Here is a 19,945-nt window from a genome sequence, read left to right as displayed (position 1 = left end):
CATCAGGTTCCTTTGCCAACCGGAGTTCTAGTTTACATCAGTTTCCATGCACCCAACACCTGCTCCAACAGCTCTAACAGCCTTTTCTCATTCACCTCATATTTAAAATATATTATGGAAAGATTTTCTCTTTTAAATTATTAACCCGCTTTTTGTTCCAAAATTCATTTACAGAAAGATTATCCAACCAGGAGCCAGCTGTAGAAACAATTATTTGCAATTCTTCACATGTAGAAGGACTTGACTCAAGCTGCTTACTGTTCCCTCCCCTCACCACAGCCTTCAGTTAAGTTTTGCTACACTCTTCATGAACAGAACAAACTTTTTTTAAAAACATTTTTATTGAAAATAAAACAAGTGAATATCAGTGTGATGTGCTAATAAATCTTCTAGACCTTATACAGTTTCATCGTTTCATTGAGTCATCCTCGCTGTCTCCTCTGTAAAAGTTTTTTTCTCCCATATATAGTTAATTACCAAATTTCTCCCCTCCCTCAACCACCCCCAATGAACAAACATCATGAATACAGAAAATACACCTTCCAAACACCCCTCCCCCCTAGTCCAACATAATGAGACAACTGGAACTACAGAGGACCTGTGGTCTGATGGCCCTCTAAGCAACAATCAGAAAATGAGGGGAAGACCCCAATTGGTAGAGGAAACATTTTATAAGGAAATGTCACTCCACTTTCTGTTTTGTTTAGGATGTTACCTCTGGCAGATCAAAACGCCAAAAAAGAAGCAAACCACCACCAGAGGGGTTGTCAACACAAAGCTAGTGTTGGAAAGAAAGCTCAGAACAGCTTTGAAAACTAAAGAATAAAAGAAAAGAAAAATGCAACTCGTTAATGAAGATCATGACTGAACAATGAAAGTGACCTAAAATAAACGACCTGCCTGGTGGGCAGACAAGGGACTTGTATATTTTAAGAAAAAGATTATAATGTACATTTTTTCTTCTATTGATAATTATGGGGCCTTTTACTAAGGGTGCACCGTAAAATGACCTACACTAGTGTAGGCACATGTTTTGGATGCAAGCAGGTCTATTTTTCAGCACACCTATAAAAAAAAGGCCTTGGTGGGGGGGGGGGGGGAGCAAAAATGGACGTGCAGCAAAATAAAAATGGGCACATGTCCATTTTGGGGCTGAGATCTTACCGACACCCGTTCACTTAGTGGTATGGTCTCACGCATTAACCGGGCGGTAATTGTCAGCGCACATACAATGCCAATTACTGCCCAGTTAGCCCTGCGGCTTAGTAAAAGGACCTCTATAAGCCTTAAGAACAAACTGACTAAATGAATGTATAAGTGGATCCCTATAACATTGACTTGGTGATAGTAACGGAGTGGAGGAGTGGCCTAGTGGTTAGAGTGGTGGACTTTGGTCCTGGGGAACTGGGTTCGATTCCCACTGCAGGCACAAGCAGCTCCTTGTGACTCTGGGCAAGTCACTTAACCCTCCATTACCCCAGGTACAAATAAGTACCTGTATATAATACGTAAGCCGCATTGAGCCTGCCATGAGTGGGAAAGCGCGGGGTACAAATGTAATATAAATAAATAAAAATAATCACCCCTTTAATTCTTCCTTAAGTCTACTTGTGAGCTGTTTTTGAATAAGTGTGATGTCTACATATGATTCTGAGAAGGATCAGCACATCAGTGTCTCAACTGGTGATTCAAGATAAAGGCAGAACATTACAAATATGAACACTTTCATGCAGAGATAAAATAAGACAACAAAAAATGGGAGATGCTTTCATTTTTTATTTACATTATTTAAAAAAATGTAATACTGAGAAAGTTTGCTAATATCACAGTTGAACTTTTAAATTAAAATTTTAATGACTCTTCTATATAGTGAAATTGCAACTTGAGCTGTTTTCTGAAAAGGTAGTACATAAATAATTACAACTAAATTAAAAACTTACAAGGCTTTCTGGTTAAACTACTATATGGATGTGCATTAAAAATCTATGCAACGACCTTTTCTCTCCCAGTCTCCATAGCGAGTAGGCTCAGGACCTCTGGGCCCATCTCTCTCCTTTGTTACAGGATTGATGTTATCTGGGAACCCTGCACAAGAAACAAAAGGACATTCAGGAATCACTCTGCATAGATTAAATACTGAAAATAACATTTAAAGGACTGTAATGATACAGAATGGAACATATGTTCTGTCTCCATTGTATGCAGAAACAAACACTGGAGGCTCATCTCAAATACAGTTTCCAAATATGTTTGGTGCTATAATTTGGATACACTATACTTTCTGAATTTGGGAAGGTGACTACTGAAATGGATAAAATTCTGCAGGAAGTGAAGTCCACTACCCAGTTGATCTTTGACCCCTATCGTTAGTTAAGGATGTTGGCTACAATATATCACTACAGGAAGGTGTTTATTTACCTGTTAAGGTGAAAACAGATCAGTATGCCCCATTTTAAAAGATCACACATTAAAGTGTAGTGAGATATACTGTCCATACTTGTTTGTATGCATAAGGCCTGCACTGCTGAATTAAGGCCTATGAACATTGGCCTCTGACTAGGCCAGGAACCATCTATTTAGAGCAATACTGTCATGGATGTTCCAAGACTTCCTGCAGTACTGGACACTGACATTCCAAGGAACATCTGTGTTTCCTCTCTCTGGTGAAATTTACACCAACACAAGTATGTGGTAATGCAAGGCACCAGCAGTATCAGCGCTGATATGAGGCACCTGGCCTTGCAGATGGCCCTCCTTATCAACAAAAGCCAAGCTAATGACAATTACCATCTGGTTAGCTCAGTAATCCTTGCACACCAAAGTTTCACCATCCTGTCCATGTGCACATCTCAACCAAGAAAGTATTTGTGTGCCCAGCTCATCCAAACAGAGAACCATTCTACGTGTTTTACGATGTCATCTAAATCATGCACTCTTGATGGATAGGGTTAGTCTACACGACGACACACAAGAGCTACAAAGGCAGTTAGCCTGTTAGAGACAGACACCTTTCTCTGATAGGTGTTATTTCACTAGCCAACGTACAGACCCTCTGAGCATCACTGAGGGGGCTAAAAACCCTCAGTGATCATAAAGGAACTGAAATAAGAATAGGTGTTGTACTGAGTAAGAACCAGTACTGGGTTGCAAAGCTAAGACTGTTCTAGAGAAGAGCTCTGTGTATTCCAGCTTCATCCCTGATAGCCTTCCACAATAAACAAAGACTGAAGACAGTGAAGCAGGAAGCCTATCTACAAGAGTGAGAGAGAGAGTGTGTGAGAGAGAGTGAGTGAGACAGAGTGAGAGAGAGAGATATGTATATTAACAATCAATTGTAATAAATAAGAACATAAGAATAGCCACACTGGGTCAGACCAAAGGTCCATCTAGCCCAATACCCTACTTCCAACAATGGCCAATCCAGGTGACAAGTACCTGACAGAAACCCAATCAGCAGCAACATTCCATGCTACCAATCCCGGGACAAGCAGTGGTTTCCCCCATATCCATCTCAATAACAGACTATGGACTTTTCCTCCAGCAACTTGTCTAAACCTTTTTTTTAAACCCAGATAAGCTAACTGCCATTATCACATCCTCAGGTAGTGAGTTCCAGAGCTTAACTATTCTTTAAGTGAAAAAATATTCCCTATTTGTTTTAAAAGTATTCCCATGTGATTTTATTGACTTTACCTTTTGAAAGACTGAAAAATCGATTCACTTCTACCCATTCTACAGCACTCAGGATTTTATAGATCTCAATAATATAATCATAGAGGTATAAAAAATAATGAGTAGAACAGGTAGATGTTAATCGCTTGTTTTACTCTTTCCAAAAATACTAAATATTTCTTCACTGTAATTAAAAACTCTGGAATTTGTTGAAAGATAATATGGTAAAAGCAGTTAGCTTAGAAGGGTTTAAAAAAGGTTTGGATATCTTCCTAAAAGAAAAGTCCATAAGCCATTATTAAGATGGACTTTGGAAAATCCACTGCTTATTTCTAGGGTAGGGTAGGGTAGGGGTTAGGGCGGCAGCATGCAGGCTCGGCGCTTAGTTCAGTTTTCCTTTCTCTCTCTCAGCTCTGGTCCCGCCCTTGCAGAAACAGGAAATGAGGGTGGGACCAGAGCTGAGAGAGAGAGGGGAAAACTGAAATAAGCACCAAGCCTGCATGCTTTTTACCGCTGCTGTTGCCGCCCTAACCCCGACGAGGTAAGATAGATGACTTTAAAAATTTGGAGGGAGGGGGCCTGGAACTCGAAGGGAGGGAGGTTAAATTGCCCTGTTAGCACTTTGCGATAAATAATTAGATTTTGGGTTGCTATTTGGGCACTCAGTCTCTGAAGGGTTCGCCATCACTGCTGTAGACAGTCAAGGAACTAGGTGCCATGGGCCAGTGTGTACTTCTAACAAAACATGAGGTCCTATTCTAAAATCAATGTTCCATGCAAATTCTCCCCAATACACTATTGTTGGTGACCTGCATATATATCACTTTTCCTGATTAGATACAACAACATATTTGGGTGCACCAAACTGTGAAGTCTTCCAGTAGTCTGATGGCCCAACAGCAGCATCATGCTTTGCCAAGCAAAAGACCTAATTTTGATGCCCGGAAGGAATATTTTTGAGGCAACATTCCCAGGCCTTGGTAGAATGCCCTATCCATCAAAAACTTGCAACACCTTCCATACTCCATAGGGAGCCCCGATTTGCGCCAGTCAGTCAAGGACTGTCATTCTGATAGCCAGGTTGGTTTTGGAATGGATTTAAAGCATTCTAGTGATTAGCATATTGCTTCCTACCCATTCTACAATGATATTACTGGCAAGGACAAGATGAACACTCAGGAGATCTCCTTTGTTTCAGGATAACTGAATGATCTCTTGATTAATCTGAACATATTATACTAAAGATATCAGTATAAGGCAGATTAATATTAGCCTTTTCATTTTGAAGTGTTACATGCAGTAATTATTCCTAGCGATCAGGGTAACAGGCACAGACAAGTTACAATAGAAACTCAGGGTCTCCGAGTTGCCACTCCACCCTGGAGATCAGTTAGCAGTAAGAGTTAGCAAGTTTAACATGCTTTCCTCCAATTACAAAGGAAAATGACATGGCAAATGCAATGCACTGAAAATTCGTTCAAAGTCAATAAAATGTTACAAATGTGAACTGACAGGCTGAAATTAGAAAAGTGAAAGAAACATTATGCATAGAAAATTCAATGTACAAGATTCCTCTAGCCAGGCTCCTTCTTTAAAGTAAACAGCCAAAAGTCTGGAATAAGTAAAGTCAAAAGCACATAAAGAAAGAAATGGTCAGTTAACCTTACACAGTTCTTTCACTACAACTGTCAGAACAGGCATCATTAAACCAGACCTAAAGGGGGACAAGTTAGATTTGCACTTACCATGTTTATTCAAGATTTCTCAACATATCCCTAACACAGATCTGGAGCACCTAACCGATCTGCTTTTGAAGATATTCATGAAACATCTGCATACAAGGGAAGCACGTGCCAATGTCTCTTACCCAGAATACTAAAAAAACAAAACAAAAACAAAGACCCCAAACAAAAAAAAAAACCCTCCCCCTCCCCCAAAACCCCCCACACACAGACCAACTAGGGGCTCCTTTAGATCCAGCTTGGGGGGGGGGTCTTTATGCTGATCACAGTACCAACCAGCAGTAACTCACTAGAAAGTATAATCCAGCACTCTAATAAACACTAAATGATTTGGGCTCATCTTCTTTGAAGTACCCCTATCACATAAGAAATATGATACTAGGTCAGGAGTAGGGGAGGGGTTCAGTTAAGGCCAGCATTCTGGCTTCACCAGTAGCTGGTCCAGGTTACAAATGCCTGGCAGAATTTCCAAAGATAAGGTTCAAACCTGTTTGGTCATATGTAGGGAAAACAGTGGTTTTCCCAAATCCACCTGGTTAATAAACATTTATGGAATTTTCCTGCAGAATATATTTAAATCCTTTCTACACCCAGCTCTACTAGCTGCTTTCATCACATCCTTTCAAATAGAATCACAAAACCCACACAAAGCATAAATCATGTATCACGCTCAAATAAAATGCCAAAGTATGTATAAATATTTTTTTAAAGACATGTGCTCAAAACCTTTCACAGGGATAATCCTAGGCACTGTGGTCTTAAACACTATCCCAGGCAACTGATCATTGCACATTACTTTTATTTTTCCTTTTTTGTGCTAAAACGTTCTGGACTGAAAACAAGTATTTAAGATCACTTATCTTTTTAAACTCAAATTGGCTGGGTCCCGACACGGTCCATGTTTCACACAGTTGCTGTTTCAAGGCACCCAACTATTGAGTTTCAAAGCGACTGCAACATCCTCTTGTGTTACTTAGATTAACTGTCAACTGAACACAAGCACGTTTTGGCACAAAAAAGGAAAAATAAAAGTACCTGGGATAGTCTTTAAGACCGAAGTGTCTATGATTATCCCTGTGAAAATGTATGCACACATTTCGTTAAAAAATATATTTATAAATACTTTGTCATTTTATTTGAGAGTGATACATTATTTGTTATGCTTTGTTTGGGTTTTGTGATTCTACTTGAATATTGATTTTCCTACACTAGTAAGAATTTTGTTCCTGTGGTTAATTGTGTTTCTTCACATCTTTTGCCTATTAGCTTCATGGAATGTCCCTAAGTCCTGGTACTATGTATAAAGGTAAATAACTGTTCCCTGTTTACCTATTCAACCCCTCATGTGACTTTATATGCTTTTATCAAATGGGATCTCTTCTTGGCCATCTTTTCTTTTTTACAAAGTAGTTCCTCAACTGCCTATCCCCTTCCAATGATTCCATCCCTCCCCCATTTGGTCCAATACCCCTACCACTGGGGTAAATTCCCATCTTTCCCTGCCTTTTACTACCTTCTCTCTTTATTTTATTTATTTGTTACTTGTATCCCACATTATCCAAATACAATTATTCAGCTCTATGTGGCTTACACAAGTAATAAAAAGTACAACTTAAGAGTTAAAGGAACATTCTTGAAAAAGTAGCGGTGAGGAGAAAGGGAGAAAGATCTTGGCTATAACAGATTTAAACATCTAGTGAAGGAATTTATTGAAAAGAAAAGCCTTCAAGAATTTGTGAAAGGTCAGATAGTTATTGAGTTCTTTTATTTCCCTTGGGATAGAATTCCACCATTTAGTGCCTAAATGAGAGAAATCTCTAGTTAGAGTGGATTTGTATTTGATATTTTTGTGATTAGGAAGTGTAGAATGAGTTAATCCTTTGCAGTTAAAGTTGGGTTTCGAGTTGGGAGATTTATCATAGTCAAAAACAGCGAAGATGACACAAAAAACGGAAAAAAGGAAAAGAGAAAAACCAAAGGTAAACCAAAGAACAGTGCATTTTGTATTTTTCACTTTTTATAATTTTCTTTTTTCTACTGTTCTTTGGTTTACCTTTGGTTTTTCTCTTTTCCTTTTTTCCGTTTTTTGTGTCATCTTCGCTGTTTTTGACTATTGTTGTTTTTTGCGAAGACAGGTTTCTTCTGTATTTTTGATATGGGAGATTTATCATGCCACATATATAGTCTGGAGCCATCCCATAAATGATTTTGATTTTGTAAATAAAACTACATGTTTTGAAAATAATTCTAGCTTTAATATGTAACCAATGTAGTCTAATGAAGAGTGGTGACACCCTTTCAAATTTAGTGACTTTTTGCAAACTGAGCAGGTGTTTTGTGTTGTTTGTAACGTCCTCATTAGTAATTGCTTATTCCCTATGTAGATGGCACTACAGTAGTCTAATTGTGATAACACTAATGTTTGAATACGTGTTTGGAATGTATTAGTTGCAAAGAATGGTCTTAGTCTTTTCAGTCTCCTGAGATATTAAATGCCTTAGTGACCACAGAGTTAACCTGGTCTGCGCAATTCAGGTGTTGGTCCATGATGATTCCTAATATTTTTAATTTAGTTTCTATGGGATAAGCTGTCTGGGCAATGGTGAAACTGTTTTGCTTGAGGGTATTATGAGGGTTTGGAGAAGACTAGGAATTTTGTTTTTCCTCTGTTCAGTTTGAGCTGAAAAGTAGTAGTCCAATTTTCCATCAGGTCCAGGTTCGCTCACGTACTCCTAAAATACATCCTAGACTTGAGTTAAAGATAATTCAGCATGCTTATTCCAACTTCCAGCCTACTTTTTCAGAAAAGGCTTGCCCAAATAGCGACCACCCCTTCACAATCTACCTCTCAATTCCTCAGATAAGGAATTTCATAGCTGAAGGCCATTGTAAGAGAATGCAGTATGTCTTCTTTCTGAAAGTGTGATTTCATGTGGTCTTGGTACAACTAAAAGTCTCCATTTTAAGGAGCAAAACTCTATTAGGGACATAATAAAGTAATAAATCCACCCCCCAAAAAAGACCCAATCAGATGAAATTATTTGATATTGGCCTTCTGACAACCACCTAATCTGAAGCAAAAAAGTCAATGAAAAGCAAAGTTCCAACAGAAGCTCAAAAGAACAGAATGACACATGTCTCTGCAATCTACAAAGCTGTAAACTGTTCACAGTTCAAATTTATTTAATATATTGAAAATAAAATAATTATTATGTAAGCAGTGTACAATTAAAAAATTAAGCTAGAAAAGAGGGAAGGGAAGAAACAGGATACCTAGATCACAATGGAGCATTATAAAAGTATAGAGTACCACAGGCAACTTAAATGTTAAAGTACATGACATAAATGGAGGGGAGAAATTGTGAAAAACAGTGACGAGCCAGTGAATGAGACCATCATGCTGCAATGGGACAGCAAAGGGCAAGGTGGGACTCATCCAGACTCAGGAGGGAATAATTTGGAGAAGAAATAAGCTTTGAGAATGGCCTTGAACCTTAAGAATGACAATTCTATCAGTATGTTAAGAGTGATGGTATTCCAAAGAGTGAAGGGGGGGGGGGGGGGGGGGGGAGATGGGGCAACAACTGAGAAGGAGGATGTTCTGGCAGTGTGAATGAACTTGAAAGATAAGTGGGCACTATCAAAAGGTGCTGCTGGGAAGAATGCAGGGAGCAAACACTGGAACATGTGGAATAAGCTATTTGAACAGAAGCATTGCTATACCAGAATGAAGAATTTGGAAGGTTAGGTAAGGATTTTAAAGCTAACCCAATATTGAATAGGCAACCAGTACTCGGACTGGAGTAGGGGTGTGACACCATCAAAATTTTTCTTGCTCCATATATTAATTTAATGTCAGTGTTTTGAATAAGTTGCAAGCAGCGGAGCCGATAGTGGGGTAAGTCATGGAGAATAGAGTTATAGTAGTCTAGATGAGAAATTACAAGGGAATGCACAAGGAGACAAAATGGAGGTCTATCAAAGAAAGCTCAAACAAGGTGAATTCGTCTTAGAAGAAAAAAAGAACTTTTTAACTATAGCAGAGATAATCAATCAACATTTAAAAATTGTACCAACAATGATACCAAGGATCTTTATTTCATTCCTAAAAGAAATGAGTTTATCAGAGATTGAGGGACCAAGGGACAAGTCAGGAGAGCCAGCTAGAGGAAAGAGTACAGCTACGGTTTTAGAGGGATTGAATTTTAACTGACGTAGAGAGATCCAGTCAACAATCTGTGTTAGTTTATGGGAAATATCTGCAATCAAGAGTGTGTTTGGTTTCCAGTGGAAAAAAGAAGTTGTATGTCATCAGTGTATATGAAAAATACCATGTTAAGTGTCAGAAGGAAAAATGCAAGACGTAAGAGAAAGACGTTGAAGAGTTCCTAAGACGGAACCCTGAGGTACACCACATATGAGATTATAGATAGATGAGTAGGCATTGGACCACAGCACCTTGAATGTTCTACCATGGAGACAGGATCTGAACTAGAGGAGAAGCATGCCGACTATTCCAATTTCTTCAAGGAGATGGAGAAGAATGTTGTGATCTATAAGATCAAACACGGCACTATGATTAAAAGCAATAAGAGGTACCTCTCTACCACCATCAAGGGTATGGTGAACATAGTCAGTAAGAGCTATCAGTGTGTTCAGTGGAAAAGTGGTCTCTAAAGTATGTCTGACATGGATAAAGGTAATTTGTTTTGTTAAGGAAAGACAACAGTTGCAAAGCTACAAGTTTTTCTGCAAGTTTTGAAACAAATGGGAGTTGTGAGATGGAGCAACAGTTCATAGGATTGGATGCATCAGCATTAGTATCCTGTAGATGAGGATAAACAATGGTAAGTTTCCAAGCCAGTGCAAATGAACCAGTTGAAAGATTTGTGACAATCAATGAGTGGAGATATGAGATATATATATGAGCTAGAGAGTTGCTCCATGAGATCATTAGGAATAGGGTTTGAGGGTGCAGAAGAGGTGGTCATGGAAGAAATAACTTTGGAAAAATTGGATTGAGATGTAGAAAGCTAAGAGAGTGTACTGCATGAGGGATTAATAGTAGTCATAGATAAAGATAATGTGGGGGCGGGGGTGCAATATAACGAAGGCTTGAAGGTCCTTTAATGCTAAGCCATCTGCTATGAGAGAGGAAATAGAGAGTTTTGACATAAATTTATAACCTGTTTAAGAATTTTGAACACATGAGAACGGTTTAGGTCCTTTCAAAGAAGAATAGAGAAATAATCCTTCTCAGCTTGGATAACTGACTTCTAATGAGAGGCAGCATTTTTAAATAAATGTAATGGAAGAAGGGTCTTTTGCCACTGATGCTCAAGATGGCGCAATTAATGAAGGAGAAGTCAAATGTAACAGGAATGAGTTTAACGACAGTGGAGTTTAACAGAATGGAGAGAAAAGTGCTGAGGCAGAGGCCCAATAATCCTTCTATGAATTTTCAGCAGGTTGCTGCTAGTAAAATAAGGCTAACTTTGTTTAAATACATTGTTGGACAGGTGTTTTCTGGGAGTTAAAAAGAAACAAAGGTAATATGGTACTCCTTTCTTGAGATTAGAAGGACATGTTCTATCTGACAAATGATTACCGGTGCAATCTGCATTCTTACTAAATTTGTGCACTCTAAGGGCTCCTTTTACAAAACCGTGGTAGTGATTCCCAGTGCGGTAAATGCGACAAAGCCCATTCAATTCCTATGGGCTTTGTCGCATTTGCCACGTGGGAATCACTGCCAAGGCTCAGTAAAAGGAGCCCTAAGTTTATTAATTAGAAAACCTGTCTTTCATTAGGAGACATCATGGCAGTGCACAATAATAAAATAAAATCACTCTAATATCCGCCTTTCATTTGGCTGATCCTAGCTCAACTAGTTGATATGCAACTAAAGAGGTCACTTCTGATTAAAGTTTCACATTCTCGATGTTTCTTAGATGTTGCTCCAACGTATTTGGTATCAAAGACCACTGACACTTTTATTCAGTGGGCCACTTTGGGGGTTAATAGGTTACTTCAGAACCTGTTGAAATTAAAAATTCTAACAAAAACAAGGTTTTGTTGCTCCTAAAGAGCTTCTTATCATGCATTAGAACTCTCTGCTGGTAGAAACTAAAGCAAAAGTGCTTGGAGTAATTTTAGATTCATCTCTGACCTTTGAAACACAAATTAGACAACTCTGGAAGAACACGTTTTACAAACTAAGGCAATTAAAATGAATAAGGTCTTACTTTAATCATTGTGTATTATGGTGCTAGTTCAAATGCTAGTTCTTTGGCACTTAGATTACTGTAACGTGTTTTACTTGAACTCACCTGTTAAGTTACTGCAACAGATTAAAAACAAAGCTATTAGGCTGATTTTTAATTTCAAGAAGTTTGATAGAGTTTTATCCTACCAAATTCCGTTACATTGGCTCCTGGTACAACAGAGAAATTTTTTTATAAATCACTGCCTACTTTTTCAAGCTATTTATGGTCTCTCCTCTTCTCTACTTACTGATTTGTGTTCTTCTATGCAGATTTTCTGACAGACTACATATCTTGCTAATATTACATCCAGTTACTTTGAAGGAAGTCCAATTTTATTAAGATAGTTAAGTCCATTTTTGGGACCTTATTGAAATGCCCTTCCTATAAATATTAGATGTTAATTATCCTTCCTTTCAGAAGAAATTCAAGACATTTGTTTTGCTGATTCTTTTTAGTATGTTTATATGACTGATGTATTTTAAAGTTAAGTACATAAATATTGCCACACTGGGACAGACCAAAGGTCCATCATGCCCAGCATCCTGTTTCTAGCTGTGGCCAATCCAGGTCATAAATACCTGGCAAGATCCCAAAAAAGCTCAATAAATTTTATGCTGCTTATCCCGGAAACAAACAATGTATTTTCAGCAAGTCAATTTAATAATGGTCCATTTTCTGAAGGATTTTCTTTTAGCTCTCATAGCTTCCTTCACCTCACTTATTAACCATGCCGGCTGTCATTTGGTCTTCTTTCCTCCTTGAGGCAAATCAAACAAGGAATATATTTGGCCTGGGCTTCCAGGATGGTATTTTTGAACAGCATCCTCGCCTGATGTAAAGTTTTGACCCTCGCAGCTGCTCCTCTAAGTTTTTTTTCCACCATTCTTCTCATTTTATCATAGTCTCCTTTTTTATCTAACCTGCTAGAGGAGGGGCATAACCCACAAGTCTCTGGATTGATCTGAGAGGACGCTATGGAAGCTAATATCAAATCTGATCATATTATGATCATTATTATCAAATGGCCCCAGCACCATTACCTCCTGCACCAGATCATGCGCTCTACTAGGGACTAGGTCTAGAATTTTTCCTTCTCTTGTCAGCTCCGGTACCAGCTGCTCCATAAAGCAATCCTTGATTTCGTCAAGGAATTTTAACTCCCTAGCATGCCCTGATGTTACATTTACCCAGTCAATATCGGGGTACTTGAAATCACCCATTATTATCGTGTTGCCCAGTTTGTTAGCCTCCTTAATTTTCGATAATATTTCTACATCTGTCTGTTCTTCCTGGCCAGGCAGACGGTAGTATACTCCTATCACTATCCTTTTCCCCGTTACACATGAAATTTCAATCCACAGGGATTCCAAATGTGTTTCTTTTTCCTGCAGAATTTCAATCTATTTGATTCAAGGCCCTCCTTAACATACAATGCTACCCCCTCCACCAATTCAATCCACCCTATCACTACGATATAATTTGTACCCTGGTATGACAGTGTCCCACTGGTTATCCTCCTTCCACCAGGTCTCAGAGATAGCTATTATATCTAATTTTTCATTTAATGCAATATATTCTAACTCTCCCATCTTATTTCTTAGGCTTCTGGCATTCAGATATAGATATTTCAAACTATGTTTGTTGTTCCTTTTTATATCATACTCAGTACTAGACAGTATTAAATTGCAATCTTTTGTCTGATTTTTATTTAAGGACACCTGCGGCCTTATTTTAGAAAGTGATGGGCGCCCATATTTCGACCCAAATCGGGAGATGGGCGCCCACTCGCAAAGGCGCCCAAATCGGTATAATCGAAAGCCGATTTTGGGCGTCTTCAACTCCACTCCGTCGCGGGAATGAACAAAGTTGATGGGGGCGTGTCGGACGCGTGGTGAAGGCAGGACTGGGGCGTGTTTATTGGCATAGGAGAGATGGGTGCCTTCGGCCGATAATTGAAAACAAAAGGGCGGCAGAAGCGAGAATTTGGGTCGCTTTTGCTGGACCCTTTTTTTTCACAACCCAAGTCCCAAAAAAGTGCCCAACTGGCCAGATGACATCCGGAGGGAATCGGGGATGACCTCCCCTGACTCTCCCAGTGGTCACTGACCCCCTCCCACCACAAAAAAAGAACTTTAAAAACTTTTTTTGACAGCCTGTATGCGAGCCTCAGATGTCATACCCAGCTCCCTGACAGCAGTATGCTGGTCCCTTGGAGCAGTTGTTAGTGGGTGCAGTGGACGTCAGGCAGGCGGACCCAGGCCCATCCCCCCCCTACCTGTTCCTCTTGTGCTGGTTAATGTTGAGCCCTCCAATAACCCCCAAAACCCACTGTACTCACAAGTAGGTGCCCCTGCACCCCTTATGGCTATGGTAATGGTGTAGACTTGTGGGCAGTGGGTTTTGGGGGGGATTTGGGGGGCTCAGCACACAAGGGAAGGGTGCTCTGCACATGGGAGCAATTTAAAAATTTTGTTTTAATTTGTAAAAGTGCCCCCCTAAGGTGCCCAGTTGGTGTCCTGGCATGTGAGGGGGACTAGTGCACTGCGAATCCTGGCCCCTCCCACGACCCAATGCCTTGGATTTGTTCGTTTTTGAGCTGGGCGCCTTCGGTTTCCATTATCGCTGAAAACCGATAGCGCCCAGCTCAAAAACGCCCAAATCCTAGGCATTTGCCCCGCACAACCCGTATTATCCAACAAAGATGGGCGCCCATCTTTTTTCAAAAAACGGTTTGTCCCACCCCTTCGCATGGCCGCCCACGGAGATGGGCACCCACTTTCGATTATGCCCCTCCTGATCTACTACGATCTCTTTTGCAACCTCACTATCAGGACACCCTATCTTCCCTGTTTTGGTGATATCTTTAAAAGATACCTTATTCCGAACCATGCACATTTGAGCGACTGTCGACCTTCCCCCAGTTATGTAGTTTCTTGTTTTTAATATGTACTCAGATATGTAAACCGCACAGGACCTGACTGGGGAAGGCGGTAATATATAAATGTGTGTCGATATTGATGCAGCCATGAAATCTTCACAATGTACCTAACATTTGGCTATCATTTAATGTTAAGCTGCAACTCCATGAAAAACGCCAGGAAACCAAAAAACTCCCATCAACAGGGCCTCAGTGATGCTCTTCACTTTCATGCAAGCCCTTCATCATCAAAAATTTTATTTTACACCTGATGAAGCATAGAAAACCAATGGAATTCAAAAGAAATTCCAAATATCTTGAGTTAGATGTCCCACAAAATTCCTGGCTTTGCTTTTTCTGCATTGCTTGCAGGCAAAGCAAACTCATATCCACCCTCATGTGGGATATGTGGGCACCCAGAGTATCTTTGATTTTATTTATCAGATATGTGATTGTGGCCACCTAGAACAAACCATGGAGCATATATCTCTTCCTAATCATTAAATGTGAGGCAACAGTACAACGACATACTTTGCAAATTATGATTGTACTGACTAGTACAACCATCTGAAAAACAGAGAGGCAACATGATTTTTTTTTTTTTAGGTCAGTTTAAACATAAAGGTCACCACAGAAGTTCTTAAACATGTTTGTTCTGAGATCATAAATGACAGTTACAGTAACACTTAACATTCCTCGTAAAAACATTGCTTACTCTCCAAAGGGTCCTTCTCTGCACTAGACTCTTCCGTTTCATCAAAACGGCCTTGAGGTGTCTTAGGTTTCTTAAGAGGTTTCTTGTCCAGTTTCAGTTTTTCTTCTGAACCAGAGCTAGCCTCTCTCCAAGGGTTATATAGTCCAGTACCCACTATAAAAATAGGTAACATGTTAAAATGTTGATCAAGAATACAATGGGGCTCATTTTTGAAACAGAAAACGTCCAAAAAGTGGCACAAACCAGCAGATAAACTTTTGCCACGTCCACATCGCCATTTTTGAAACCCAGTTTAAAGATGGTTTTCTACGCAGTTTGTATGCAGTGCATCCAAATCACAAGGGGGTGTGTTAAGGGCGGGATCTAGACATTCCCAAAACTTGGACATTTTTCTGCCATAATGGAGCAGAACAAAACAAAAATGTCCAGGGCAGTAGTTCCCAAACCTAGTCCTGGAGGCACCCCAGCCAGTCATGTTTTTAGGATATCCACAATAAATATTCATGAGAAAAATTTGCATGCAGCGGAGGCAATGCATGCAAGTCTCTCATGAATATTCATTGTCCAAACTAACAATAACTATGATTTATTTATCATGAACCATGTATATTATTAATACAAATAGACTTATTGCTTACAAATCTTCCATAAAACACTACATGCATATAGCTACTGCCCATATGTCTTAAACATACCATTCTTCAACCCAACTTTCAATCTTCTACTCATTCAACATTCCAAACCAATGTCACTTTAAAATAATTCTTCCTCCATATTATAACATCAGAGAGCAATAACTTAGATCTTAATGTATGACCACATTTATCCTCAATTCCTGCACCCAATTCTTATTTATTTATTACATTTGTATCCCACATTTTCCCACCTCTTTGCAGGCTCAATGTGGCTTACAATAAATCGTGGCTAGTGGAAATGAACAGAGAGTTGACATCTAGTATTACAGAGTGTTTTGGGTTGAATGGTAATAGAAAACATGATGATGATGTAATGTATTATCTTGACATATATCACAAATCAATACAAAGGGAAATCATCTTAGCTTCTATTGAAGGATATAGTGCTCTAAAGTTTTGGGGTAAAAGTATAGGAACCTTTACAAGAATTTGACGGAAATCATCAAAAAGTCAGCTGATCTCAACGAATCATACTGTCTGTCTTCTGTGATAATAGGTGTTGTCACTTAAATACAAAGAAGTCTTCACTTGTAATGTAAATTCTTTCAAACTGACCACAGTGCTTTTCTCCTTCACATTTCAAATACTCTAAACTCCTGGATTCTGACACAGCTCTGTGTGTCACTAATTGCATCAGCAGGAGCCTGACTCAAATCATCTTGGAATTCTTTCACGGACGCTATTCCGAACTGGATGAATCAGACAGGACACCCACATAATGGCGCCTGCCTCCAGGACCAGGTTTGGGAACCACTGGTTCAGGGCTAAAAGTGTGGTCTAGACCTGTTTTACATCATGACTAAGTCACAAAAAGGTGCTCTAAATGACCAGATGACTATGGGAGGGATTAATGGCATAACCTCCCCTTATTCCTCCAGTGGTCACTAATCCCCTTCCACCCCCCAAAGATGTGAAAGAAACAGTACATACTAGCCTCTATAACAGCTTCATGTTATGGCCAGTCCTTATTAAAGCAGCAAGCAGGTCCCTGGAGTAGCCTAGTGGCCGGTGCACGTGGACTGTTGAGAAGGGGACCTAGGCCCATATCCCACTCTGTTACACTTGTGGTGGAAAGTGTGAGCCCTCCAAAGCCCACCAAAAACCTAATGTACCCACATATAGGTGGAGTGGAGGAGTAGCCTAGTGGTTAGAGCACCAGCTTCGACATCCAGAGGTGCCCGGTTCAAATCCCATTGCTGCCCTTGTGATATTGGGCTAGTCACTTAACCCTCTATTGCCTTAAGTACAAAATTAGATTGTGAGACTGACATGGAAATAACCAGTGTACCTGAATGTAATTCACCCTGAGCTACTACTGAAAAAGGTGTGAGCAAACTTCAAATAAATACAGGTGTTACCTGTAGACTTAAGGGCTATTGTAGTTGGGTACAGTGCGTTTGGGGGGGGGGGGGGGTTATGGTGAGACGTATACGTGGGGCCTTTTCTGTGAAGTCCACTGCAGTGCTCCCTAGGGTGCTCTAATGGGATGTCTGTGGAGAATGGTCAAAAAACAGAGGTATATGTCCAGATAATCCGCAAAAAGCGGAGAACTCGAATGCCCCACGAGAGAATACAGATATGGGAGAAAGTGGTCAAACATCCCACTTTCTCCCATATAAAAAAAAAAACAGAGAAGCAGCTGCAAAGATCAAACATTTACATCAGGTTAGATGCTATTCAAAAATACTATCCTAAAAGCCCAGACCAGATATATTCCATGTATTAAAAAAGGAGGAAGGAAGGCCAAATGATGGCTGGCATGGTTAAAAACTGAGATGAAGGAAGCTATTAGAGCTAAAAGAAAATTCTTCAGAAAATAGAAGGATCCAACTGAAAACAATAGAAAACAGCATAAGGAATGGCAAGTCAAATAAAAAGTGCTGATAAGGCAAAGGGAGACTCTGAAAAGAAGACACCACTCATTGTCTCAATAAGATTTGTGACTTACATGTAATACCAAAACGGCAAAAGTAGAGGCTGACAAATGCGCAAACCAATAGGGAGATAATATCAAAAAACAGTTTATTCAGAATATTCATATCAAGGACCCGACATGGTCCATGTTTTGGCGCCAAAGCGCCTGCCTCAGGGGTCACAAATAACTTTCTCTGAGAAGAAGCTGATTGGCTTGAATAATTCCTTTATGTATGCACGTGGTTATAAAAACAAGTTAATCCACAGATCGGTTGGCTGGTCTTTTGTTCTCTCTGTGGATTAACTTGTTTTTATAACCACGTGCATACATTAAGGAATTATTCAAGCCAATCAGCTTCTTCTCAGAAAAAGTTGTTTATGAACCCTGAGGCAGGTGCTTTGGCGCCGGAACACGGACCGTGTTGGGTCCTTGATATGAATATTCTGAATAAACTGGTTTTTTTATATTATCTCCCTATTGGTTTGCGCATTTGTCAGTCTCTACTTTTGCTGTTTTGCTTTGACTCTCCGTGGAGACTCCTCCTTGGATTTACATGTAATACCTCCATCTGCTTTGTTGGTTACTTTAGATGTTCAATCTTTGTATACAGTTATTCCACAAGATGAAGCCATTAAAGTATTGGAAAAGCTTCTAGACTTGCGTATTAGACCTGTACCAATTAGACCTGTACCAGTATCTACTTCTTTTCTTCTCCAATTGGCTGAACTGGTTTTGAAGAACAATTATTTTTTATTTAATGGAGGCTTATATTTGCAACTATCTGGCATTGCGATGGGAGCCTCATGTGCCCCCTCTGTGGCTAATTTATTTATGGCTAGTTTAGAAGATCAAATTATTTACAAGCTACCTCTTTTTGAACATGTGCTATGTTGGTGGCGCTTTATTGATGGCATTTTTGTCATATGGTCAGATACCAGAGAAATCTTGGAAGACTTTGTGATATCTTTAAATAGCTGTCATCCTTCTATAAAATTCAACATGAGGTTCATCAATCGGAAATTTGGTTTTTAGATGTTGAAGTCAGTAACTGTAATGGTGTGTTGGGGACTGACATCTACACAAAGAGCTGACTGTAATACTTTGTTGGCATACGACAGTATGCATCCTTATCATACTAAAAACAGTCTTCTTTTTGTTCAATTTTTGCACTATAGAAGGATATGTTATTCTTCTATGAAATATAAAGCAACTTCTAAGCGACAAGCTGCAGGTGCGGGGATATCCAAAGAAAGTGATAAAGCATGCATATAAACGTGCGATTTTAAATCATCGTGAGGTTTTGTTAGAAGATAAAGATCGGGAACTTTCAACTTTAGACATTTCCTGCAACTTACTGTATGCTTCCTTATCTCCAAAGATAGCTAGAATCATCCAGAAAAATTGGAGTATTTTATCAACTCATGAGATTTTTTTTCTCAAGGAGAGCCAATTTTGATGATTTGTTTTGTTAATCTGATATTTGGACTGATAGATCTGTTCATAATCTGGGCCATTCTAAATGTGGTCATTGTGTTATTTAAGTTACTGAAGAAACATCTAAATTCTGGGATATGGACAAAAAGAGATGGATCTCCATTAGATGTACCACTAATCGCATTCCTAAAGCAGTGGTATATCTTATTAAATGTCCTTGTGGCTTGCAGTACATAGGTCAAACTAAGCACATGCTAAAGAAGAGACTGACTGAACATAAATATAGTATTAATGCAGGAAAAGCTTATATGCCTTTGGTAAAGCAATGCATGTTGCTGCATCATTCATTTGAACAATTGCGGTGCATGGCTATTGAACAAATAGTGGACAACGGGCAGAGAGGAGATGTTTCCCGTTGTCTACATCAAAAGGAGCAGAAATGGATATACAATTTACAAACAATGGCACCAAATGGATTAAATGGTCCACTGGAGTGGGAAGCGTTTTATTGATTCTGTGATGGTAATTTTTTAGCCGGTCTTTAATTGAGCAGTACATCATATTGGTCCTCCCCTCTAACATCAGGATG

The 19,945-nt window shown here is 39.4% G+C and overlaps 1 protein-coding gene across 1 annotated transcript in view; it reads right to left on the bottom strand.

The window, feature by feature from the left end:
- Positions 1–1,761: 1,761 nt before the first annotated feature.
- The window catches only part of SDHAF4 (succinate dehydrogenase complex assembly factor 4), a 36,786-nt gene continuing 18,602 nt past the window's right edge, over positions 1,762–19,945 (bottom strand). The window contains exons 2-3 of the mRNA XM_030199005.1: positions 15,313–15,465; positions 1,762–2,085 (exon numbers count right to left, since the gene is read on the bottom strand). Of these exons, the coding sequence (XP_030054865.1) occupies positions 1,976–2,085; positions 15,313–15,465 (263 nt within the window). The 3' untranslated portion in view covers positions 1,762–1,975. The remainder of the gene's footprint in view (positions 2,086–15,312; positions 15,466–19,945) is intronic.

The sequence above is a fragment of the Microcaecilia unicolor genome, chromosome 3 (assembly GCF_901765095.1).
Source record: "Microcaecilia unicolor chromosome 3, aMicUni1.1, whole genome shotgun sequence".
In the NCBI taxonomy this organism is placed as follows: domain Eukaryota; kingdom Metazoa; phylum Chordata; class Amphibia; order Gymnophiona; family Siphonopidae; genus Microcaecilia; species Microcaecilia unicolor.
The sequence above is the reverse complement of the archived record's forward strand: the minus strand, read 5'-3'. Positions and strand labels throughout refer to the sequence as shown.